This window comes from Peromyscus maniculatus, chromosome 1 (assembly GCF_049852395.1).
Source record: "Peromyscus maniculatus bairdii isolate BWxNUB_F1_BW_parent chromosome 1, HU_Pman_BW_mat_3.1, whole genome shotgun sequence".
In the NCBI taxonomy this organism is placed as follows: Eukaryota; Metazoa; Chordata; class Mammalia; order Rodentia; family Cricetidae; genus Peromyscus; species Peromyscus maniculatus.
Genome location: NC_134852.1, coordinates 171,009,706 through 171,035,816, shown reverse-complemented (window position 1 = coordinate 171,035,816; position 26,111 = coordinate 171,009,706). Strand labels below are relative to the sequence as shown.

At 39.4% G+C, this 26,111-nt stretch overlaps 1 protein-coding gene and 1 long non-coding RNA gene across 4 annotated transcripts in view; one reads left to right on the top strand and one right to left on the bottom strand.

Annotated features, from left to right (window-relative positions):
• Window positions 1–7,307: 7,307 nt before the first annotated feature.
• Window positions 7,308–26,111, bottom strand: part of LOC121826874 (uncharacterized) — a 126,428-nt gene continuing 107,624 nt past the window's right edge. The window contains exons 6-8 of the long non-coding RNA XR_006069027.2: window positions 11,023–11,130; window positions 10,018–10,123; window positions 7,308–7,479 (exon numbers count right to left, since the gene is read on the bottom strand). This is a non-coding gene — a long non-coding RNA (uncharacterized LOC121826874). The remainder of the gene's footprint in view (window positions 7,480–10,017; window positions 10,124–11,022; window positions 11,131–26,111) is intronic.
• The window catches only part of Rorb (RAR related orphan receptor B), a 193,199-nt gene continuing 184,497 nt past the window's right edge, over window positions 17,410–26,111 (top strand). Inside the window, exon 1 of one of the 3 annotated variants that reach the window (XM_076561043.1) lies at window positions 17,410–17,589. In XM_076561043.1, the coding sequence (XP_076417158.1) occupies window positions 17,583–17,589 (7 nt within the window). In that variant the 5' untranslated portion in view covers window positions 17,410–17,582. The remainder of the gene's footprint in view (window positions 17,590–26,111) is intronic. The other 2 variants (XM_076561023.1, XM_016003884.3) reach the window with 2 other exon arrangements.

Below are 26,111 nucleotides of genomic sequence, written 5' to 3'. Positions count from 1 at the left end.
TGGGGAAGGGCTCACAAAGTCCCGCCCCTAGCTGGAGATTGATGGTTCTGGGGAAAGAGAGTTTTCCTAAGATGCGACTCCAATAGACTCCCCGTGTTGCAGTATATGGACCAACACCCAGGCACGTATTGTCAGCAATTACTAGACTCAGTGAGTTTTAAAAAGCATACTTGAAGTTGAGAGGGGAAAGTAGTAGGGGGTGAATAGAGGTACAGTTGAAGGACAGGGAAGGTGGCTGTGATCAGAACACCTTTATGAAATTCTCAGCAAAAGATTCTAAATAAGAAAACCAAACGGCATGCAAGTAATGACTATTACATAAAGTCTTTATGCATTTAGAACAAAAATAAAAATTGAAAGGAAGAAAATAGACAAATAACAATGACTTTATGTTCAAAATGATATAAACACAATTTCTTTTACTCTATGCTTCCTCTCTTGATTATTATTTGTGTTTAATAAATCTCAAATGTTCATTTTTGGGCAAAAGATCTCAACAGACATCTCACTAAAGAAAATACACAGATGGAAAATAAGCATTTGAAAAGACGTTAAATGTCACAAGTCATCACAGAATTAAACAGTAAACTAACAAGATATCACCACGAACATGGTAAAATAGCCATGATCCTAGACAATCTCTTGGGGATATGTAGTAATAAGGATGTCATTCAAAGCTGATGAAAATTCAAAATGACACAGCCACTTTGAAAAACAGTTTGGTGGTTTCATCCAAATCTGATCCAGAAATCTCAGACTCCTTGGTATTTTCCCAAGTGAACTTAAAATATATGTCCACATAAAACTCTGTATGTCATTGTTTATAGCAGCTTTTTCCCTAACTGCCACAACTCAGGAGACACGAAGATGTCCTTCCATAAGTAAACAGGAAAATAAATTTGGGGTGTCCAAACAATAGAATATCATTTGGCCATTCGAGAAGTGAATCCCAAGACATGAAAAGATATGAATATAACTTCAGTTCATATTACAAAGTGAACAAAGCCAGTCCGAGAAGACTCCAGAAGCTATGGGATCTCTGAGAAAGGGAAATGTGGAGCACAGTCAAAGGATGAGTGGTTGCCAGAGTCAGGAGTGAGAATGAGCAGACAGAACACAGTGGGTCTGGAAGACAGTGAAAGAACTGTGGGTGATACTGTCATGATGAAACATGCTGTGCATTGGCAAAATCAACAGACTGTGCCACAGGAAGAAAGAATAGTTAATAATGATATCTCAGTACTAGTTCAGAAATTATCAAAGGAAGAATTGACATACTATTGCAAGATGTTATTTTCTCTCAAGATATATAGATTATTGTTTTTACTTTTGAGATTATAATATAATTACATAATTTCCCCCTTACCTTTCCTCCCTCCAAATTCTGGCATACACCCTTCCTTGCTCTCTTTTAAATTCGTGGCCTTTTTCATTAACGTTGTTAAACACATACATACATATATATTTATACATATACATATATATTCCTAAATACATAAGTATAACCTGCTCAGTCTGTATAATGTTACACATATGTACATTTTCAGGGCTGACCATCTGGTACTGGGTAACCAGTTGGTGTGCTCTTCTCTGGGGAAGACTCTCCTGCTCACAGCATTCTCTAGTTACCTATGGTGTGGTGGTATTGTGTTTCCCAAAATATTGTATACCCTAATAAATTTATCTGGGGTCAGAGAACAGACAGCCACTAGATACAGAGGCTAGAAAATGGTGGCACTTGTGCCTTTAATCCTAGCATTCCAGAGGGAGAAATCAATCTGGGATCTCTGTGAGTTCAAGGCCACATTGGAAAGAGCCAGGCATGGTGACATACGCCTTTAATCCCAGGGAGTGAGTCTTTAGTCTCAGGGAGTGATAGTAGAAGGCAGAAAGATATATAAGGCATGAGGACCAGGAACTAGAAGCATTTGTCCTGGTTAAGCATTTGGCTGGTTAAGCTTTCAGGCTTCTAGCAGCAGTTCAGCTGAGAGACATTCGCATATGAGGACACAGAGGCTTCCAGTCTGAGGAAGCAAGATCAGCTGAGAAGTTGGCCAGGTGATGTTAGCTGTGGCTTGTTCTGTCTCTCTGACCATCCAGCATTTCACCCCCATACCTGGCCCGGATTTGTTTTTATTAATAAGAACTTTTAAGATTCATGCTACACTATGGTTCTTTGTGTGGAACAGACTGGGGCCTCTTGTGTTTTCCTCTGTCCACATAGTGCTGATTACTTCTGTTGTCCTCATCCAGCCCATGTTTAGGCAGGCATGTTGGTGAAACTTCATGGATGCAGCTTCTGATGTTACAAAGAGATAAAAATCTCACAGCAACCCCTCTGTTTCTCTGGACCTTTCAATCCTTCCACTCCCCTCTTCTGAAATAGTCCCAGAGCCTTGGGTGCTGTGTGGTAGAGTTGAGATCGAGCTCCACAACTCTGCATTTTGATTGGTTGTGGTTTTCTTTAATGGTCTTTGCAACAAATAAACTTTTGTTTTGTTTTGTTATGAGGAGTAAGAACTGCATCTATTTGTGGGTATAAGAACAAATAATTAGAATGTACTTAGCGGTGTTCTCTCTCATCTGAAGATCCCAGTTCCAAGTCTTCAGAAGTGAGTACACAACCTGGAGTAATTGATGAACTGAAAAAAAGTAAGAAAGGGCCATCACATGAAGGTGGGGCAGCAAGAGAGAGGGGATAGCACGCAGCAAGTGATCTGAGGGGGAAATGGAGAGTTCCAATTACAGAAGGGAAAAGATAAATACAAAAGAAAAAGGAAGGAGGATAGAAGAAGAATAAGGATGTCTGAAAAAAACCATAAGGAATCCATACTATTAACTATCTATATTAAAATATCTACAATATATTTACTGGAAAAATACAGATACATAGTTTAAATAAATTCTCTCCTCTGGACTAAAAACATTCCCTCCAAGAGCTATAGACCATCTAACAAAAACCCCGATACCAGGCATGAGAACCCCTTTTGAGTTGTTGGTCAAGCTTATCCAAGAGATTCCCGAAGTATTATATGATAATGCGTTTGCTCTTGGTTGTCTCCAGATGTGAAAGGTAAGTGTCCCTATTGCTGAAGACATCCTGTATTTCAGACACAGGAACCAGAGGCCTTGGAGCTGGAAGTGGCCTACATATCTCCTTCCTGAGGACTAGCATTCATTGTACCAAAAGGCACCATGGAAGCTTCCAAAGGACAGAAGCAACCACCAGTTCTACTCAGCTGTAATGCCTGTAATCCACAACAATGACCAGCATGACAGGATGCAGCAGTGGCACACACACCTTGGCAGTAACCAACAGCTCTCTAATTGGATGTCAGACCCACTCAACAAGAGGGCCAGCGTGCCTGGTACTGATATTCTACCCAACTACTCAGAGCTCAGGAAATCATGGATCTTATAGGATAACCTGCAAGATGTTAGTAATAATGGACACTTTAAAAAGTGGGGGTAAGGCAGGGTACATGGAAATTTAATACTTTGTGCTCAGTTGTGTGTGTGTGTGTGTGTGTGTGTCTGTGAACTTAATGGCTTCTAAAATATGTTCATTAAAATGTTTGTTCAAACATAACCCTTAAGACCATTATATCAGTAAATTCTAGTTTTATAGTTTGTTTCATGTATTTCTGCATCTGTTTGGGGGGGTCTTCCTTTTTGCTTAAAAATTCTTATAATTATTTACATATATTAGAAAGCAAATTTATATAAAAAGATGACTTTTCAGTGTTGTGTACATCTTGGAATATTTTCTCAAAGTGTGTCTATTTAAACAAATATGATTGTTTCTGATTTTTTATAATTTTCATCATCTTCAAAATTGCTCATGGTTTGACCTCTGTTAAAATACTTTAAGTATTGCAGTGGGTGGTCAGCTTGAATCAATAATGAATGAAAAACTCATCTGTAAATGTACAATAATTCTCCATTTAAAACTATGTTTTCTTAGGCAGCCCTATCCTTTCGAAGTTAGCCTTTACTCAGTCACTGGTTACTGCAACCCCCACATTTTTCTCTTTAGGATCTTTGACCAGATAGTGAATTAGCCTGCTCATCACCATCCACCAGATCAAAACCTGCCTGCCTTTTCCTCAGGCATTCTAATGTTTCCATTTACTGTCCTTTTGTTAATGCAAGTTCTCTACACCTTTAGGGGCAGAAATGCATTTCTTTTTTGAGCACTCTGAGAGCTAGTGAGAAAATGGGCTATTCCACTAGAGAGGCAAACTTCCAAGGCAAAAAAGACCAAGTTACAAACAGTCTAAAGTTGTAGATTTCAAATTTTAAATGAAACATGGACTTGCCAGAGGAGGGATGGTGGTATTGAGAGACATCTGTGTGTGTGGGGGGGGGGGGGGGGGATTAGGACATATTATAGAAACTACTCTTGGTTTCTTAGTTAAAGAAAAAGCTTAAAATAAGAGATGATTGAACTTCCTAATAACTCCTATTCATTTGTAGTATATTTTAATAAAAATAAAATAGACTAGCCTAGAATAATTGCTCTAATGGCTAATGAACACAGTTTGTTATGTTTAATTTCCAGGCCAGTGACCTTGGAGTTGAAATGTTGACTTGATGATCTGCAGTTAGCTTCTCACAGGCAAAGTCTGTCCTCATGTCTGTCCCATCAGCTTCTCTAGTTCCAAGGAAGACTCCTAGTGTTGGCTGGTGGTTGCTAACCCAATTTCTGCCACCAACCCTGCGCCCTCTGCTGGAAATTGGTAATAAAATTGGACCCCTTCACAGGTGAGGTGCCAGCACCAGTCTACTCCCCATTTCCTGATATTCTATCAGTTATCTTCATGAGCAAAAGTGGCAGATAGAAACACTTTAAGAAAATCTTTACAGTTCTTTTTCAACTTACCCTCGAGTTTAAAAGCATAAAATAGTCATGTAACCCTTCTCAGTAGACATGCCTGTATATATGTGAAAATGTGACACAGTCAAGTATTTTCCAAGCTGCATGTTTCTCTTTCAACATTGATTATATCACCCTTTGAAAATCACAGTACGGGAAATTTAGGCCCTTTAAGGTACAATTTCATGCCAGGCAGTGGTGGCACATACCTTAAATCCCAGCACTTGAGAGGCAGGGATAGGCAGATTTCTGTGAGTTTAAGGCCAGCCTGGTCTACAGAGAGAGTTCCAGGGCAGCCAAGACTACACAGAGAAACCCTGTCTCAAAAAGCCAAAAGGAAAAAAAAAGAAAGGAAGGAAAAAAAGAAAGGGGGAAAAACGACACAATTTCATCCCTGTACCTGGCACACTGAGTGTGCAAACTTTCCATCACTTGGAAAAGAAAAAGAAGAAAGATTTATTGTGCATTTGTCAATTCAATAGTAGTCGGAAAGATTCACTCACATTAGTGTGCATCTACCAATTCACTGATATGGGAATTGGATGGCTTTTTTTTTGTTTTGTTTTGTTTTCCCTTTCAACATATAGCTGTACCTTGAACCAACTTTACTGTTTAAGTTCTAAAGAATTTGTAAATAAACAATATGAGTTTACTAAAATAAATAATTTTTGAAATAAATTTTGAAATAATTTCAGAAGCAGCTTAATTCTTGGTTGTGTTTCTTTACAGGGAATAAAAAGCAAAACCCATTTTGCATCTTTTGTTGAAGGGCTGAAGCTATCATTCTGTGTTTCTGGTTTCCTATCTGCACTGTGTGTATTAAATTATTCCAAGCAGAATAGCCCGTTGCTGTCTTCCCCAGACAGACCACTGTGGTTAAAAGACAAGGACTTGGTAGTTTAAAGGTGTCATTGTGAGAACACCACAGGGACTTGATTGCCAAAAAGACAAAGAAACAAATGAAAATGTAGGTACCTCTCCTCTGGGGACCAGGCAATTGATTCTAGTCCTCAGTGATAGCTTGTCCCTTGCAAAGCCAGTAAGCACAGCAAGCTTCCCCTGCTCTGTCTCTCTCTGAGGTTCCCCTCCCCCTTTTCTTCTTCCTTTGCTCCTCTCCATCTTCCAGTTCTAGCCCTGCTTCTCCTTCCTCTCCATAAAATGACTAAGCTGAAACATGTCCAATGAAATATATATACAGTGCACCTTAACTGAGTCTATCAAAGACACATGAGTCACTTCCATGCCTCTCTCAAGCCTTTTTAACCCCTTGTTCTCATTCTCTTTCTGTTATTTTATTGTTACTTTTCATCTCTTCTGCGTTTGTTATTTTGTTTTTCTGTTTTTGCTTGGTTTGTTTTGTTACTTTTTTTTCTTCTGTGTCTTTCTTCTGAGTCCTGGTTGTTGATTTATCAGAACTTACATTCTAATAAAACTTTGTCTCCACCTTTTTATATGAACTGACTGAGATGCTAAGTGTCCCACTAGGGAGTTCATTGATACATGTTCTGAGTCTGTAAAACAGCACACTGATCTTTTGGTTTACTCCCAACACTCTTCCAGAGAGGAAGATGAACTTTTCCAAAATTGATTCAAATACAGTACCTTGCCCTTATTTTCAGGGTGCACCGTGCATTCATATCTTTTCATTCTCTGGACAGATTCTTCAAGCTTCCATATGTGAAGGAATTAGGTCTCCCTTGGCTCTTCCGATTCAAAAAAACATGGTTCATTAACACAAACATCTCCTGGTCTCTGCCAGTGAATTTTAAATTTTCAAATTACATATGTGCATCATCAGTCTAAAGGCTGTTAGGCCTCATGTATGCCAAGCATTCAGATGGGGAAATCTCACCGTGTGTGCATTTTTCCTACAGAAGACCTGGTGATCATAATTTGTTTCTTCACATGGCTTCATTTAGCCTTCCATTCTCTATCCCAAGGAAAGAAATATGGGTGAAAGTCATAAGGACAGGTTTTCACATTATGAAATCTCAAAGGAAAATGGATTCCCATTACCCTACTGAACAATAGCAAAAATAAAAAATGACTTTTTTTACTAAGAATTGGTCTGATTTGGACAGTCAGGTTGAAAACAAGAGAAGGATATTAGTGATTTATAAAATAAAGCCCCATTTTTGATGTTTGAGGTATGTAAACACAAAAATCATTCTCAAATCTTAGTAGAAAATGCTGAATCAAATTGTATACAGGCACCTGTCTTTCAACATTTTTTTTTCAAATTCAAATCTTCAAAATTACCCTCATCTCTCCTTTCATTGTTCATTCCAATTTTTCCCATAATTGAGGCAATCTCCATGGTCCAAAGTTTGGAGTTCATCCAAAGGTTCATATGCTGAAACTTGTTTAGAGGTGTTTGAACTTTGAAAGGTGGTAAAGCCTTTAAGAGATTAATAAACCATGAGGAACCCACCTTCAGATTGGATAGTGTAGTTCTTGGCTGGCCAAGCTTGTTCCTGAAGGAAGCAGTTGTGAAAGAGCCTACTATGTCCTTGCTTTCTTTTTTCTTCTGTACACCTCCAATTCCTCTTCCCCCTCTCCCTCATGTTACAATACAGCTAGATGGTGGCACCATTGAACGAACTCTGTGGATATAAAAATTAAGAACCAAATAAGCCACTTCTCTTTGTAAATTATTTAGCACAGGATATTCAGATATGCAAACACAAAATCTAATTAGACAACTACCATAAAAAGTAGAATTTATATTATTCATGGATGTTTTAAATTTTATAGATTATACCTATAATTTCAATAAAATGTTTTTCCTAAAAAACAAATAATGCACAAAGTAAAAGAATGACCCGGATATGAATTGTCAGACATGGACTAACTAATTCTATATTCATATGTTAAAGAAAACAGAAAATGAGATGAAAGTTTATACTAGATAACTAGAATGTATATAGGAGAGCCAAGTGAAAATTCTGAGACAAAAAAAGAAAACAAACAAACAAAAAACAATGCAGTAACTAAAATAAAACAACTTAATAATATGTCTAGCAACAAAATGTAAGGAAGAAATATTAGCTAGATGGAAGTTATCTAACAAATGTTCTGATGGAGTCTGGGAAGGCATATAAATATAAATTACACTGAAGTGTGAAAGGTATGTGGTACATGACGAAAACTTCTAGTGTGTATGAAATACCATGTCCATCCTGAAAGTAAAGAGAAAGGTGGACAAGCCATGTAAAAGAGTGTGTATCAAGAGTATTCCAACTGATGAATTTTTATGTAAGCCATAGAAGTAAACAGTGCTGCAAACTCCAGCTAATGAAAAGAAAGTTACACCCAGGGCTGGAGAGATGGCTGAGCTGTCAAGAGCACATATTGCTGCTCCTCCAGAGGACCTGAATTTGGTTACAGCACCTATATCAGACAGCTCACAACCACCTGTAACTCCACCTCCAGAGGAATTGATACCTTCTTTGGCCCCCACAAGTACCAGTACTCGTGTGTGCAAACACACACACACACACACACACACACACACACACACACACACACTATAAAAATAAAATCTTTTTCAAAGAAATTCTCTTATTTAAAAAAAAAATAAAGGAGAAGGAAATAAAAATCACTCCTATGTCCATCACAGTAAAACAGCTGAGAAACAGTGACAAAAAAAGTCACAAATGGACGCTAAAGGAAGATTCATTCTCTTCAAGGGAACAGTCTTCCAATGACAGCTGACTCTTACTCGGAATGACATAAAACACAAAACAGTGGAATAGTGTGAATAAAATATTAAAAACAAAGTCGCAAGAAAGAAAAAAATATATTTTTAAAGTAAAGCAGCACAGATATTCCTATATCATCAGAGCCCAGAAACTTCCATTGCTGTCTTAATCCTATGAGAAAAACAAGTTAAGGAAGAAGAGAGTTTCCGAGGCTTCAGGATACTATGACAGGTGGGTGTAGAAAACTGAAGCAGCTCAGGCTAGGGCAGCTCAGAAGCAGCAAGAAGGGACTGCTAGTGTAATAAGACCTCTCTTCATCTCCTTATCGCTCATCTAGGAATCACAATAGTGGAGAGGGTGTGTGAACTGGCTTGCCCCAGTAGTCAGATCTGTGAATACCCTAACTGTCATCATAGAGCCTTCATTCAGTAACTGATGGAAGCAGATTCAGAGATCTACAGCCAAGCACCAGGATGAGCTCCAGGAGTTTAATCCAAGAGAGAGAAGAAAGATTCTATGAGCAAGTTCATGATGGGGAAACTTCTAGAGACAACCATACCAAACTAGTGGGAACTCATAAACTTTAGACCAACAGCTGTGGAGCCTTCGTGGGACTTGAATAGGCCCTCTGCATAAGTGAGACAGTTGTGTAGCTTGATCTGTTTAAGGTGCTCCCTGGCAGTAAGATCAGAATCTATCCCTGGTACATGAGCTGGCTTTTTGGAGTCCACTACCTATGGTGGGACACCTGGCACAGCCTTGAGGCAGGGGGAGGGACTTGGACCTGCCTCAATTGAATGTACCCAGATCTGCTGACTCCCCATGGGAGGCCTTACTTTGTTGGAGGAGGGAATGGGGGGGGTTGGGTTTGGTGGGGAAGGCTGGAGGGACAGGAAGAGGAAAGTTAGGGGGATCTGTGGTTGGTATGTAAAATGAATTTTTAAAAATTCCTTTAAAAAAGTTGAATGCTTGCCAATTTATGAAACAGGTTTTCCAAAGCAAATAGTAATTATAAAGTTTTGAGCACTGTCATTATTTTTTTTTTTTTTTTTTTTTTTGGTTTTTCGAGACAGGGTTTCTCTGTGTAGCTTTGCGCCTTTCCTGGGACTCACTTGGTAGTCCAGGCTGGCCTCGAACTCACAGAGATCCACCTGGCTCTGCCTCCCGAGTGCTGGTATTAAAGGCGTGCGCCACCACCGCCCGGCGAGCACTGTCATTATATCTCCTTTTATCTTTTTGGATTTATTAGCCTTATTTGCGCACTGCCCATACCTCACACCCAGCCCCCCACCACACACACACACACACACACACACACACACACACACACACACACACGTGTTTACACACACTGGAGTTCCAGATAGTGTCTTAATTGGATCAGTGCATTGTAACAATAAAACACAAAAAGGATGGTTAAACTACAAACTTTTTTCTCACAGTTTTGAAAGCTGAGATGTTGCAGTTAAAGACACTGGCCAGCTCTAAGCCTGATGAAGGCCTTCTTCTGAGCTTACAGACAGCTGCCTTCTTGCTGTATTTCCACCTGAGAAAGAAGAAATAGATATAGGAGCTTTACCCTCATGACCTCATGCAATTCAAATAACCACCTAAAACCTTCTGGTCTTAATCTCTGGGTACCCACTGAGGGTTAGAAAGTCAATGTAAGAATGTAACTTGAGTACAGGTATATGGTACATAATAAGTTAAGTAACCAGCTAAAAGCTATATTGCTAATTAGATGTGAGATTTAAAAAAATTGTTTGCTCTTTTTACTGTTTCATTTCACTCCAGAACAAATGCACTTAACTGTTACTATACATGTCAGTTGCTTTGAAAAGCACAACTTTTGTTCCACATGGCTTTTAATGTAACCATGTGATAGAGAGAGACATCTTAGCAAATGTGTGAAACAATATTTAAAATAGCATTTCTTGTGTCCCTTCATCCTAGTCCAAGTTAGGGACTCACTCAACAACATTTTACTAAGCATATACTAAGTATCAGGCATTATTCAGGCAAAGGTAAAAAAAAAATACTAAGTGCTTCCTTGTATTCTAGAATTAAAATGGGTTAAAATTTACTTATACCTTTGATTTGATAACAATAAATTAAAATACATAATCTAAAACTCTGATTGCGCTATAGAGAAAACAAACATATGCTATAACAAAGACTCACAAACAAGTGCTTTTTGACTAGGAGACATTTCCCCTAAATAACGTGACATTATGCCAACTGAAATTCAGAATTAGGGTAACCCTCTTATGTGATACCCAGACTGAGATACATCTGAAAAGGATAGGGGCACTTTAAATAATTATATAGGGTTTCAAGGCAATCCCTAGTCCATATTCTGAGCCAAGATAAGGGGTGTGGATTATTCTTTTAATGCTACAAGAAAACTATCCTCGACTTAGACTTTTGAAAGTTCTTTTCAAATACCTGGGAAATTGATGGAGTAGAAGCAAGACTAGATGTGGCCAGAACAAAACCTGAGAACATTCTCCCTGTGCAAGCAGGAAAGGGTTAATAGCTTAGCTTGAGTAGGCACTAAAGGAAAAGAAGAAGAAATAGTTCAGGATAAATCTTGGAGGGTATTAGCCACGATAAAGTTATACGGAATATTACATTTGTATTTTAATTCATATTTTACCAAACATGAAAAAGTTTCCTTAAAGTTTTGCCAAGCAACCTGAAAAACCACCTATTAACAGCACTGGTGGGGCTATAAATGAAGGATAAAGTCATAAAGAAAAAATTATCACAGTCATCACTCCCTTTCTCCTTTACCAGCACCAGTTTTGATAGCTTTTTAATCAGTTTGTACATTTGTATTGATTTGCTTATGAAGACTGTTAGTCTTTTTTCTCTTGGCTATGTTGCAAATATTTCCCCAGTCTATTAATTTGCTTGGGAATCTTCCACCATTCAAAATGTGTACTTTTTAATTATATACAGAAAAATACATATTTTCTCTGTGTAGCATAAAGAACTAGCTTTATTTACAAAAAAAATGTCTCTGTCCACAGTGTTTTATGAATACATATAAATGGAACTCTAGTGCTTTTTGTACTTATTTCCACTCCAATTGCACAGTGTTTGTGTTTTCCTCGGCGTTTGAATACCTTCTGGTTCTCACTCTCACTTTAACCCACATTTCCCTCTAGCTCCACACGCACCTCATAATGCTGGATATTACGGATGACATACAGAAAACTCAAGCTTGTCTCAATGGTTTCCTATTTAAAGAGCCTCTTCACCATGCTTGTTCTCAGGGGATGCTCATTCTTACCAAGCTCTTTATCCTCCTGACTCATGAAGCTGTGGTTAGATCCTCTCCACCCTCACCACCTTGCTCCCTGTAGTCATCAGGAGATATCAGAGTTTCCACCTGCAGAATGTGTCCAAAATCGCACTCGCCTTCCCACTCACCTCATTTTTACTGGTGCAAGCCTAATTCCAGGTGACACTATCTCTGATATGAAATGATTATTACAAATTTATTCTCTAATTTGTATGATGAACCCAATTGGTCTATTATTCTTTGATAAATTTTTCATCCTATCCTTTTATTTCCCAAGTCAAGGTTCACTGTCCTGCATTGACTGGCATTTAGCGAACAGACCCTGCAAAGGCTGTACTGTGCAGGGCCAGGGCTCAGGTGTCTGTTTCTTTACTCACTTGTGTATTTTAACCATCCACTTTTTACCAAGCGAAATTCTACACTCTGTCTGTTTAGCACTAAAATAAATATGATCAAAGCAGGCCCCACATTCTTGGAATTTACATCTTAGTTTTTTTATATCTTCGCTTGAACTCTGAATCCAGCATTTTCAGGTTTGTGCTCTTTAACAATCCACTTAGCTTCCTAAGCCTCTGTTGCTTAGTTGGGGTTGGTGTGGAGAATATAACACAGAACAGCCATGCTCTATAGAGGAAGAGAAACGAGATGATTCGTCCAATAAAGCAAATATTAATTCATTTTCTCTCTTCTTTCACTTATGTATTGTTTTTCTTTCCCTGAACTTTGTCTTCCTCATTTCTACTCTGCACATTGGGATTAATTTGTGTTTTATTTAGCCCATGCTACCTTCTCTCATTTTTTGTAATGCACAAAAAATGCATATTTTTACCTTTTCACTTTCAATACTTGTCAAATATGTATCCTTACTTTAAAAGGAAGAACTGAAAATACTAACAGATTATAAAGATTCTATGAATAAAATGCAAATTAATAATAAATGTATAAGTAGGTAAATTTACTTTTATAGTCATGTAAGCCATTTCAACCTTTATATTTTCTTCCCCAATTTTGAAAAGTTTAAAATGCAAGTAATTCTTGTCTCCATTTGCCATCAGCATCCACTGAGTAAAAATCTCTCCATCTGCCCACAATCGCCCAGGATGTGTGGTATCCCAGGAGCACTCCTAGACGCCAGGAATCCTAGGCTTTTGTACCCTCAGGGCTTACCTTCTCCTGTAGGAAGCCCAGCACTACTATTCGATGCAACTGCTATGGCAGTGCGGGTCTGGAGTCCCCAGAGGACCTTTAAAGGTATTCCAGACAAAGTCCAATTTAGAACAGAAATGTATGCCCAAGCATCTTCTTCAGAACCGAGGCAGGGTTTCTCTGTGTAGTTTTGGTGCCCCTCCTGGATCTCGATCAGCTATGTGGCGCACGCCTTTAATATCAGCACTAGGGAGGCAGAGCCAGGCACATCAGAACCTTTCTTTCATCCTTTTTCTTGAATGCATTCAGGGACGTGAACCTCAGTACATTATTTTTCCATATTTAATAGACTCAAATGTGAATTCTTCTTTTTTACTGGCCTTTATAATATTTAAAGGTGTGTGTGTGTGTGTGTGTGTGTGTGTGTGTGTGTGTGTGTGTGTATCTTCAACTTTCCTAGTGTCACAGCTTCCTGAACTAAACAGAGGCAATCTTTCAGTCATTCCTAGTACAGACGTCAGCATTGCCAACACCCCTCCAAGGTCTATAACTAGTTAAACACTCTTCGTGTTTAGACTAACCAAGTGCTAAATATAATGAACCATGGCTTTCTCTTTTTCTTCAAGCATTTTAAGGTTGCCATCATCCTAAAGGCCATCTTTACCTTACCTGGCTGGCTTATCTTAAAGCTCTGTTTCCTTTAAGACACATCTCATCATTAGCACTCCAAGGCTTTACCTGAGGAGTGCCAACATTATAGAGAGCAGATCCACATTCAGCCCTAAGTGAAATCATATTTATGCTGGAGATTGAGTACAGCGCTGTGTGACTAATTGTCATTGAAATTCATCAAAATTGATCCACCAACAAAACACCCTCAAGCCCCAGAGTCAAAAGCAGAGTATAAAGCCTATAATTACTCAGCTTCATAGTTATTCTAATAAAATTACTCACACTGTATTATATATGAACAAGAATATTTTATGACCAAATTATTGTTATAACATTTGAAATATACACATTTGTTATGAGATTGTTATAAAAGCATCACATTGTATATAAGTATTGTGCAAGTTCTTAGAAAATGTTGGCTTCCTTAATTAGAATTTTGAATATTTGTTTTTTATTCCCAAATGGGTCCTATTCAGTTTAATTAAATGTAAAAATTATAGAAACACTGACAAACTCTATTTTAAAAATTTTAGCAGGGCCCCAAATGTCCCAGATCACCAGATTATAGCCAAATATCAGTGCTTACGTTACTATAAAAAATAAATATTTTTGCATCAACATGTATATAGAGTTTAGAAAATTGAGATAAGACTTTATTTATAACCATAGTGGTTTTGACTCAAAGCTGCAGGATATTCACAACACAGGGCAACAAGAGGATATCCAAAAAGAGTCTCAGTGAGGGCCCAGCATCGATAGTGCAGTAGAAGCAGAGGCCTCGAACCAGACCAATGACTCTTTGCAATAAACACCTGCAAGTAAAGATAGATAGAAAAAGTGGTTTGCTATGTGACTCACTGTGTCATACTGTAGCTTCCATGATGAGATTTTTAATTTTTTCTCTTTCTTGTTTGTTTTTTCTCCTTTTTTTCTTTTTTCTCTTAACTTTTCTTTTATTTGGGGAAGGGGGAGTGCAGGGGTGGAGGGCAGATGAGAAGGGATGGGGAAATGAATAGGATAAAGATAAATGATGTAAAAGACACATAGAATAAGTTTTAAAAAGGTAAAAAATGACTGTAGAAAATCAAGAAATATATTTTATACATAAGTGAGTAGTATTGAATTAATGAAACACAAAGCACATGAAAATGTGCACAAGGGAGTTCATTCCATACATGTATTTACTGTCTTTTTTCAAAGGCTATAGATATTTCAGCAACAAAAAGATATTTCAGGATTCAATAATTCATTAGAAACTTAATACATAAAAGAAGTAGTTTTTGGATTTTAAAATCTCTCTTTAATGAGAAATAGAAATAGGAAATAATGACAATAGCAATTACAATGTTTACAAAGGGTTTAAAATTTTCAATATTCCTATGACTCTGCTTGAAGCTCATAAAATTAAAATGATATAGTCACAATTTGTTTCTTAACTATTTTATATGCAGTAATTTTTAATGAAGCAACTAAATTAGGCATAACTTACTGCAGCTTTAATGTAGTTATGATGAATATATTTTACTTGATTAAAAATGATAAAACCAGAGAGCCTTAAATATTATCTTAAAAGATTAACTACTGTGTCAATTAAAAATCTAGGAGAAAGGTATTTATGAAGAATAGCTATCCTGAATAGCAACTTCCTTTTGTTCATTTCATTTAATTAATGACTCAATCAACTTTTACTTTTTCCACAAAATGTTCCTAAATTACACATTGGCTTGCAAATGGAAAGGCACACATGTATTAGTTGCACACTGGTGAAGATTCAAGAATTAATCCATTTCTTATTGGACGGGGCAACTAGTTGACAGTGTACAGAGGACTGAACAACCCCCAATTCTACAACATATTTTGTGTCACAGAAAGTAGATGAATAAACACTGCCAAAAAAAAATCAAGTTGTTTCCAGTGGGTGTGCTACTGAGACCTGTCTCTTTGCTTTCTGACTGAACAGTCAAGCAAACTTTTGCACTTCAGTCTTGCCATGTGACAAATTAACTAAATTATTAAAGCAGTCCCTTACTACACAGAAGGAAATCATCCGTGCCGTGTCATGCATCTATAGGATGTGTTTGCTTCATCTACAAAGAAGGAAACTGCACAAAGAAAAAGTTTTGATGTGTGCTTCATTTTTTCTTTCTGGCTGCAAGTAGACTGTCATAGGAGAAAATTTCATCTAAGGAATGTGAGTAGCATGGCCATTGTTTTAGTGTCAAGCTCCCCTAAATAGGTGTCTCTGGAGAGCAACTAGACACATGCCTTGCTCTTTAAACCTTCACCAGCTGAATTAGAGCCACACCACCTTGCCTTCTAGTCTAGGTTCTTTGCCAAGTGACCTATCACTAAGGTGACCAAAAAGCCAAATGAGCCTGTCCTTAAGTCCTGCAACCAACCAGGGGTCAGAGGATTTCCAAATGCTAGAGAAGTCCATGCCCTTGACAAAGGAACCTGAAACTATGGAGGAGAGAGGGAGAGTGAAGCAGAGAGGGAGAGGGGAGGGAGAGGAAGGCGGGGAGGAACGGAGGACCAATACTAGTCAGTTAGGGTTAGACGGAGTGAGGAGAGGGGACCATTTGAATAGTCTCCAAAAGAAGCTGCACGGAGCTAGAGGGGTGTGGTTTTGTAGTCTACCTCTAAATCTCTAAATGCTGAAGCGTCCAGACACAGTAAATCCCTGCCAGGGATTCTGCAAAGCGCTGCTGTAAATACAAAACTCTCCAAGGGAAGAGAGAGAGAGAGAGAGAGAGAGAGAGAGAGAGAGAGAGAGAGAGAGAGAGAGAGAGAGAGAGAGAGAGAGAGAGAGAGAGAGAGAGAGAGAGAGAGAGAGAGAGAGAGAGAGAGAGAGAGAGAGAGAGAGACAGAAGAGCAGTCCAGCGGGTCCCGTCAGCTTTTGCCTCCAAAGGACCCGCCAGTGTCCCTTTCTAACTCCTGGAGTCAGAAGTGAACGTCACTCGCAGATCGGCCCCACTCGCGGGCAGGTTACACTCGGCCCCGATCGGACCCCAGATAGGACCATCTCTAATTCCCAGTCTGGGTCCCCACAGCCTGGGACACCAGAGTCCCTAGCCCCGCCCCCTGTCCTCAAGCGCGTCCCCTCCCCCGCCTTCCCAGCCTTTCCACGCGCTGCGGGACGCTGATTGGCCCTGGCGCTGACAGGAGGCGGGGCCAGGAAGTGCGGCCAAACCCGCCCTCGCGTATAAGCCTCTTCTGCGCTCGCTCTCTCCACCTCTCTCCTCTTTCTCTCTTGCTCCCTTCCTCTCTGCAACTGAACAGTGAAAATTCACATTGTGGATCCGCTAACAGGCACAGATGTCATGTGAAAACGCACATGCTCTGCCATCCACACCGCCTTTCTTTCTTTTCTGTTTCCTTTTTTTCCCCTTGATCGCTCTCCCTCTTCTTTGTAACTAACAAAACCACCACCAACTCCTCCTCCTCCTGCGGCTGCCCTTCTCCTCCTCCTCCTCAGTCCAAGTGATCACAAAAGAAATCTCCGAGCCCGAGGCGGTGGCATTTTTTTTTTTTTCCAAAAAGCAAGCACACTGGAGAGAAAGAAAAAAGAAACAAACAAACAAACAAAAAAGCAAAACAAAACCCAGGCACCAGCCAGCCAGGACATTTTTTTTTCCACCCTGCCTGAAAACAAACAAACAGCCATCAAAAACAGTCATCAGCAACAGCATCAAAACTGTTAGCATAGCGGCGGCGGCCACCGTCACGCTGTGGCCACGACGTCTGCCTAAAGGGATGCTTCTCTCGGCGGAGCAGCTCTTCGCAGACCGCCTTCTTCCCTCGTGCTGAGCGGGATTTTTGGGTTCTCTGGGGTTCGGGCTGGGAGCTTCATGACTACGCGGAGCAGGACAGCGGCCACACCATGCGAGGTAAGCGAGCCCAGGGGCGCCCAGGGTCCCCGAGGCCATCTAACTCTAACCAGACCGGGAGCTGGGGGGGAGGGGAGAACTCTCGGCCCAAGGGAAGAGAGATTGGCTACGCGCAGCTCCCTGAGTTCGGTTCGCAGGTGGGACAGCAAATGGCCTGGGCTTAGAAAGTTGTGGGAAGGTGTGGAAGGCTCGGGACTTAGGCAGGACGCGGGAGGGCGCTTTTTGGAGACGGGGACTGCGCTAGTCGCTTCTCTCAGTTCTGGATTTGCTCTGAATCTTTTCTGCGCGTCGCTCTCGGGTGCGCCACAGGACACGGGATAGAGGAGAGCAGGAAGCGGGATGACTGGGTAGAGGCAGCTGGAAGCCTAGGTCACGCTGTGGTCTCTGGCCAGAGGTGAACAAGCTGACGCAAGGGGGGGGGGGGGGGATAACACAGGGCCAAGCTGCCAGACGCTGGAGCATCCCAGTCTACAGGCGCGTCCCTTCTCAGGAGTAGTAAACGCGGGATGCTCCGGGAAACTGGATGCAGATGCCTATGTCTGGACCTTCCCTAGGTCCCCTGTTCCTTTCCGCTGCACTCTGGCTGGGCCCATCCCCAAAAAGAGTTGCTAGGAGAAACAAAGTTCAGGAGACTAAAGGCCGCGCTACTCACATCGGGGAAATCAGGGGGCTCGGTCTATTTTCTAAGATAAAGGACCATGATGGGAGCTAGTGCTAAGAAAACCTTCTGTCCAGGGCCACTGCCACCAGCGGCGGTGCGACCTCAGGGCAAAGGATTCGAATGCGAAGTGGCCCGCGGGGAAGACAGAGGTTAGTCCCCTGCTCTGACTTCACTGGGGCTGAGTAGCTGGCCAGGAGCATTTAACAGAGTCAGTTTGTAGATCTCCTCTCCTGTGGCACAAGTTTCTTGCGCTGTGTCCCGGACCCCTCTCTCACTTTACAACTTCTCTCTTTTCTTAAAGAAGCCACCAGATGCCCTCCTGACTTGGACATCTACAAATGCCTAGACACCCAGTTCCAACCTCCAAATGTCCCTTCTTTGATGTGTTGTGTTCCTAGGGAGCTTTTCTCTCTGATTCGCAAGTCCCTCCAGATCCTAAAAACAGAAATAGGCGACAGTCAAGTCTCTGGACCTTCCTGCTGGAAGTGCTCTTAGCAGGACACATTCAGAATAGGGCTCACAAATACCAATCTTCGTCCACCAGGCTGCCTGCTCCCATGCACTGACCCTACTCCCTTTAGGGGGGAGTGTGCATGACCCTCACCCTCGCCATCCTTGAGGAGCCCTAGGCCTGACTTGACCTCGAAGGCATAGATATGCTGGGGCCACCACCTTGGGGCCTGGGCTGTGTAGGACAAGGCAGGAGAAACAGGGATGGAGAGAAGTTGCCCATTACCCGTAGGTATAGGACTCTAAAGTAGAGACAAAGGTATATTGGTGAGTGTCTTGATTGACCCGCGCACTGGAAGTCAGGATCTCTGTGTGTTTGTGCTCAGTGACAACAGCTGATTGTCCCAGTCACGGGATGGTCACATGCTCCACTATCCAAATTCTTTCAAGAAACTGTACTATAGGAATTGGCGGGGAGAGAGCCTTTACTTAGTGAGAAACTGGGTTTTTGTTTATCTTTTTCTGCCCCACCTCACCATCTCACGCACTTTCCTTTCGGTTTCCTTTGCTCCCAACTAAAGCTGCCTAGCCCTTGGCTTTTTCTCCCCTCCCAACAGCCCCCCTCCCCCATGGCTAGGTTCAAACTACCTGAGGGTCAGAAACCACGTGCCACCATAGTTAGTTCCCTGCGCTGATCCTGTAGCCCAGCTGCACATCCCTTAAGCTATGGAGGGTGGAGCAGAGCAGGAGCTGAGTGCAGTTTCCTTGCACTTAACCTTGACTGCACTGCTGTTCTTGCTGCTTCACCTCCAGGTTCCCCTGGGAGATCCCTGGCTGCTGGCTTGAAGGATTTAAGCCAAGGGCTAGTCCTGGTGTATACCTTAGAAACTCAGTGTGAACCCACACCTTTGTCTCAGAGAACATCAGTCTTACCAAGCGGCCCAGGACAGTTCACCAGATCTAATCCAAGATGACTCTCCTGAGGCAGCCTGAAGGGAAGGAAGTTGGTAAAGAAAAAGTCAGGGGTTTCTCTAGCCCTTTTGCCTCTCCTCTCTTGATCTCTTACTGTCCCATTCGCATCCCCTGAAGTCGATGCCTTGTCCCATCTCATCCCGGGCTACTGTTTATTAAAGATGAAATAAGCCCTTCGGAGATTCGATGCCCCGTATTCCCATGGGGAGGGGGGTGTAGAATGAGGCTATCCAGAAGTCTTCTAATAGTCGAACTTGAGTGTCAATTAAGTGGTGAGACAGAAGTATCAAATCATCTTTTCCTTGTGCAAGGCTGCTCAGCAGACCGTTGGAACAGACTCTGCTGGGGGAGGAGCTGCCATTAAACTTGGCTCTGCCTTTTGCCTGTGAGCATGCCATCTACGCCATACACCATGCCCTGTCACCACACACACTGTCTCCATTCCCATGTGGTCCTGTCAGAGCTTTGGCTCCAAGGTTTGCTTCTGGCAATGGTTACTGTCCTGAGTCAGGTCAATTTGCCAGACACAAATGGTGTTGGTGTCTAGGACCGAGCAGTCTCCCTGTGGGTCAGTACAGCAACTTCTCCCCAGATCAGACTACACCACCCAGTAGTGCCTCTGCTTGGGGTATTTCAGAGTATTTCTGGGGAAGCTCTAGGGTAAGTGGGGTGTTAAAAGGGTCTGATCCTAGAGCTCACTGCCCTGCTCTGCAGCACAACCTCTGACCAGGACCAAAGTTCCAGCCATGGCCTCCTGACTCTAAAAGAGAAGGAGGTTGCAGCTTGGTAGCGCACAAAACTTTGTACCCTTTGTCTGTGGAGGGAATCCTATGAGTTCTAGGGATGCTTTTCTTCTTGCTCCTTGAAAGGAAACTTCTGAAAAGGAGGAGACCCTTAAGGCAAGAAAGGAGTGAGGCAGCCCAGCCGGGTGTGGTTTTTCAAGGCTCCTTGTTGAGTAGTCTGTCAGTTGTTTATTACAAAGGACACCTAAATGGTGGCTTTTCTCTCCTGCTTCTGCATAAAATCCCTGCTCTCCCAAGCAGGAGCACAGCTGCCATTGTGATCAATAGATGGCTACAGCTTGGGAGGATTTAACTCTAGTTTTATTCTTGTTGTAAACAAGGAGGGGTCTTGGAATTTTTTAACTCTAGATTCTAAATTCTTAAACTTACAAAAAAAAAAAAAAAAGATTGCTCTCTGAGATGCAGCCACCTTTAAAAATATAAAGGGTCTGAATATTCTTGGATTTTTTTCTTAATCAAATTGTTGCTCTAAATTTTCTCCACAAGTCCCAATTAAGTGACTTAAGTTATATATATATATATATATATATATATATATATATATATATATATACTGAAAAGAACATCTCTGCCAGTACTCTGTTAATTTCTGCTTACTCAGAAATCACCAATGAACTGTCTTTTTAACAAGAAAAATCAATCACTAACAGTTTAAAGAAAAATCTTAAAGCTCTGTTTCAGATACTGTGGGAAAATACATAGCCAAAAAAGCTAAAATATCTCCTAAACAGTTATAAGTACACGCACCCACCTTGTCCCTCCCTCGACAGCCATGGTGAATTGTTAACTATTAGGATACAGAAATGTTACACATCTTGGAGATCAAGGTTAGGCATGGGTCCACCGTAGCTTTTATATTTAAAAAAAAAAAATCAGTAAATGTAAACGTGGAAATTTTGAGTATCAGGCTTCATAAACAAGAATCGTAAAATTATAACTCCTTTGTTTGCACTCGCCTAAAACTTGTAAATCCTTATATTTTTCCATTAGTGACAGTAACTTCTGATCAGTGGAGATCCCTTTACGGTGCTCTCTTCTATCACTGTCAAAGCAGTTTTATGTGCTAGTTTAGCATAAATAACTCATCATGTTATGCTCTTAACCAAATATAAATATTAATGTTAATATTTATTCATCTTGGTACTGTGTCAAAGGCTAAATTATTAAAAACCTCAAAAACTACCCATAAGTGTATTTGCACAGATTATTCTATAAATTTAAATGCTTCCAATTCACAAAACATAATTTTAGAACCAAAAAGGTATCAAGGCACCAAGAAATTGTAGAGAATTTAGAGTTAGTATTCATGGTATCCAAACCCTGTAAAAAAAAAAAAATCAAAAAAAAAAAACAAACTTGTTTTTCTAAAACTAACATATGAGAGTATTGAATACAGATAGTTTTTCTTACATAAAGTGACAAATAAATATTTTAAGCTTTGACTTTTCATTTTGTAAGCATGCATTCACGGTTTAAGAAGATAGAGTTTTTATACATTTTACCTCAACAGTTCTTAGGAATGCAAATGTGAGTCACAACACACTAATTAATTTACTTACATTCATAAAGTATCTCTAATTTAAGGTGAATATTGCAGCTTTTGATAAATAAAAAGTTTTAAATCATTCTACTAAGTAATTTAGTTTCAAAACTGTATATATGAGGCTGCTGGGATTCTAAAAATTTACAAAGTATGAGTTTAAATTATGCAAGATGACATTAGTGCCACTGTGCATTGGCAAAATCTGTGACTTGCAGTTAAGTGTATCAAGAGATAAGAACAGTAACGTCAAGCTGAAGGGTTCAAGTTCTGTCTGATTGAAAACAAAGGTACATGAGTTTGTACATTGTGAGCACAAACGTAACTGAAATGATATTTATCACTCCAGTAGTATAAACAGGGATCCTTAATGTTGAGCCATCCCTATGATTACCCCACAAATACAAAATAAAGTAATAGTTTTTAACTATATCAACATTAAGTTAGTTGATGTTAATGAAATATTATTTTGTGTTAAAATACATAGACAAGTAGAAATTAGAGAGGAAATTGTGCTTAAAATTAAATATGTCTTTTTTTCCTTGATGTAGTTCTACTCTCCACCCATTTTTATCTAATGGGTAAAAATTAAACCAACTAATGAAATAAGTCTTTAATGATGTGATGAATTATGGCCTTTGATAAAATGAGCAGTCTACATAAAAAGTATTATTCCTGTAATTTTGCAATCATCTTCCAATTACAGCTTCTTGCAAATATTTAATCTGACTTTGAATAGAATCTCCGACTTAACAGAATTGCTAGCAGATAATAGCAGTCTTCGGAGGCGTCTGTTGATACACACTGATACGCAATATGTATATGCATGTGCCTATAACCACCCACTCAGACAAAAAGAATGAATATTTGAGAGTGAAAATCATTCTTATCTTTGCTTTCACAATCCAGGCTTCAAACTCAAACATATTTACAGAAACAGAACGACTTCCCAAAGCATTCAGAAAAGGGATGTGAATATATGTGGTACTTGAGCCGCATAAAGAGGAGCTGCTAATAGCATCTATTTATAAATAATCTACACAAAACTCCATTATCCTACCTAATGATAATTAGAGGGAAGGGGAATCAAAGAACTGAGGATTGCCAAATAAATAAAATATTCCCTCTCAAATTAAGCAACAAATTCATAGATAACAAGGCTTCTGCCATGGATTTGAAGGATGTCTCCTTTGTAGCATAAGACAAAGGGAGCATAGAGGAATAAATATTGATTGAACTAATCATCTGATGAATAGAAATGAGATTTACCAGTGCACCAATACAATAGACTATGTTAACTAGTTCTTTCATGGCGCATATGCTGCCCTTTCAACCCCTGACCTCTTCCATTCAGTTCTTAATGAGGGAAACCACAGGTGTTATAACGGTATTTATGGTGAATCTAGCTAAATATAATAACATGTGGTTAACAAACAGCATTGTGTGTGGATTCTTATAAAAGGAAATACTGTGTTAACAGCATCACAAAATTATAGTGTACTTCAAACTACATAAAATTTTGGCTTGCTCGGGTAACCTTTAAGATATAGTTACTATGTGGTCATCAATATTTCAAGTACCATATTTAGTGACTCTATGATACTTGCAATTTCATTAATGCTTATTTGAGGAGGTAAAAAGATTATTTGATATATATTTACCCCCATGGTTGTATATTATGCAGAGTAAACATTTAAAAATAACACTTAGGAAAAAAATGATACTTGGAGGGTAGAGTATTTTATAAACATGGCATGCAATCTTCTTGGTTAGTGGCTGTTTTAGAAATACTGAAAATAAATAATAGCTCTATAATAATAACTTCATAATATACTTTTAAAGTTAAATTGTGATGTTCTTAGTATAGATACATGCTTAAAATGCCAAAACACATGACCTTTTCCCAAAACTAAGCTGGAAACTTATTCAGGAGTGTGCTCTAGTTTAGGATAAAAAGCAATTTGCTTTGACTTAGATGTGTCCATCTCTGCACAGGAAATATTGTATTAGTTGACTAAGTATGCTGACTTTGTAAATTACTTTATTAGAAAGGGTATTTATCAATGATGTTTTGTGTGATTGGTCATCATATTTGTGATCTTGGGTTGTATTTCTCTAATTTAGACAAATTATTGACTTTAACAATTTAGCCTGGTTGTTTACTAAGTGCTGTTTTTGATGATGAGCCTGCCTATTGTTGATTAATCATATAAGACAAATATTTTGCTATATAGTGCATGCGTATGATCTGGAGTGCCTCAGGAAAACGGCTATACTGATTTTACCTCATATAAAAGTTTTTTTTTATTGTACATTTCAAAAAAGTAAAATTTGAATCATATGGTTTTAAAATTTTGTATGGAATATATAATCAATCATCCTTCTTTAAAATGCTGCTACACCATTACCTAAACTACTCAGACTATGCTGTTAGCATATCGTAACAGCACAGGCGCCATGCGTTAATACTGACATAAAAGTATAATAAGCAGTGTTCCCATAATTAGGGGCAAAAAATAGGCTCTTATATTATTTTTCTAAGAAAAATTTTTAAATGTTTTCAAATTGAAATTCACCTCTCCACTTTATACCCCATAAATATGATTCTCTCCTGTTTTGAAAACTATCAAACTTACTGATCATCGTGCTTCTAGGATCTCAAGTTAAGACTAAACCCTCAAGTATGAGAAGGAGATTATTTTTTCAAAGTTGTGTACATTGCCATTTTAAATTTTAAGGGAAAAGGATCAAATCTGTCATCTTTAATATCTATATCCATACCAATAGAAATGAATGTGATTTCTATACACAATAATTAGTTATTGACCATCTATCCAAGATAAACTACAGGAATAGATCCTGAGAATGCTCAAGCTGATACAGTGGTCCATTTGCTTGGTCCAGGCCTTGCTCTGGGGAGAACAGAGGCAAAATCAGCAAGAAAATAGTGAGAAATCCACTTGGTGCTCAGGTCTCACAGGTGAAATGGTACTTACCATAGCCTGGAAAGATGAGTAAGAGGCCTCGATTTTGGTTAATCTGTTAATCTGAATGAGGCTTATAAAAATACTGTCTGGTATATTCTCCATTTAGCATTTGTAGTTGGTACCATTTGAAATTTGGGCTTATTATGAAAGAACTATTGAGAAAATAACAAAATCTAGTGTTTAAAAAAGCAGTAGCATTGTTTTTAAATATCTCACATGATAAAAAAAGAAAATCTAAAGTTCTTATTAGCTATAAAAAAATACTGGGGACAAATGTCAGCATGAGGAAGACTATAATATTTTTTGTTGTTCTTAGTTTTGAATTATCATGCATTTTAATTAAAATAGAATCACAACCGTTCCACCCTTTCCTTTCCTCTTTCCAGCTCCTCCCATGTCCCTACAACTCATCCCAGGCCCTCAACTATTAAACTTAATGTCGCTTTTTCTTGATTATTATTGTTGCATACAAATATATATAACTGTGTGTATACATGTTACTACTTTTTAAGTATCACAGAGTAAAGATAAGTGAAAATACAATACACATATATTTGTTTTTACAAATGAAATTCTTTTTTTCCAAATAAGGAAAAAGCTGAATATATTGAATTTCATTTTCTTTAATGTTTAAGCTATTATCTGAAAGTAGTGATACCACTCTGGGGAGTATCTTAGATTACCAGATATCAAGAAGAATAAATCCACCTCTGCAAGAGAGTTTTGTAGGCAGTAGCTGAAGGCCCCCGTGGTAGTCTTCACAGTCAAGATTCCTCATTTTGAAATGACAGTTTGCCAGTTCTTATCTTATGCATTAGCTCTGTGAGCTTAGTTAAGTAATTGTGAGTCCTCATCCCCATGTTTAGTCCACTCTGAAACAGTGGGGAGATCGAGTTTCTCGGCCCATGAAGCTGAAAAGCAGGTTAGGCTGGGGAGAATTCACCACAGTAAATGTCACCATTCTAAAGCTGCCAAGCAGGCAAATTGTCCCCACTGTTGGCCATAACCCCCTGAACTAGCAAAAATGTTGTTTCCAAATTTCTGCCTGGAAAGCAACATTAAGTCATACTTTGCAGCCCTGAGAAACAGTATTTAGTTTGATGATGTTT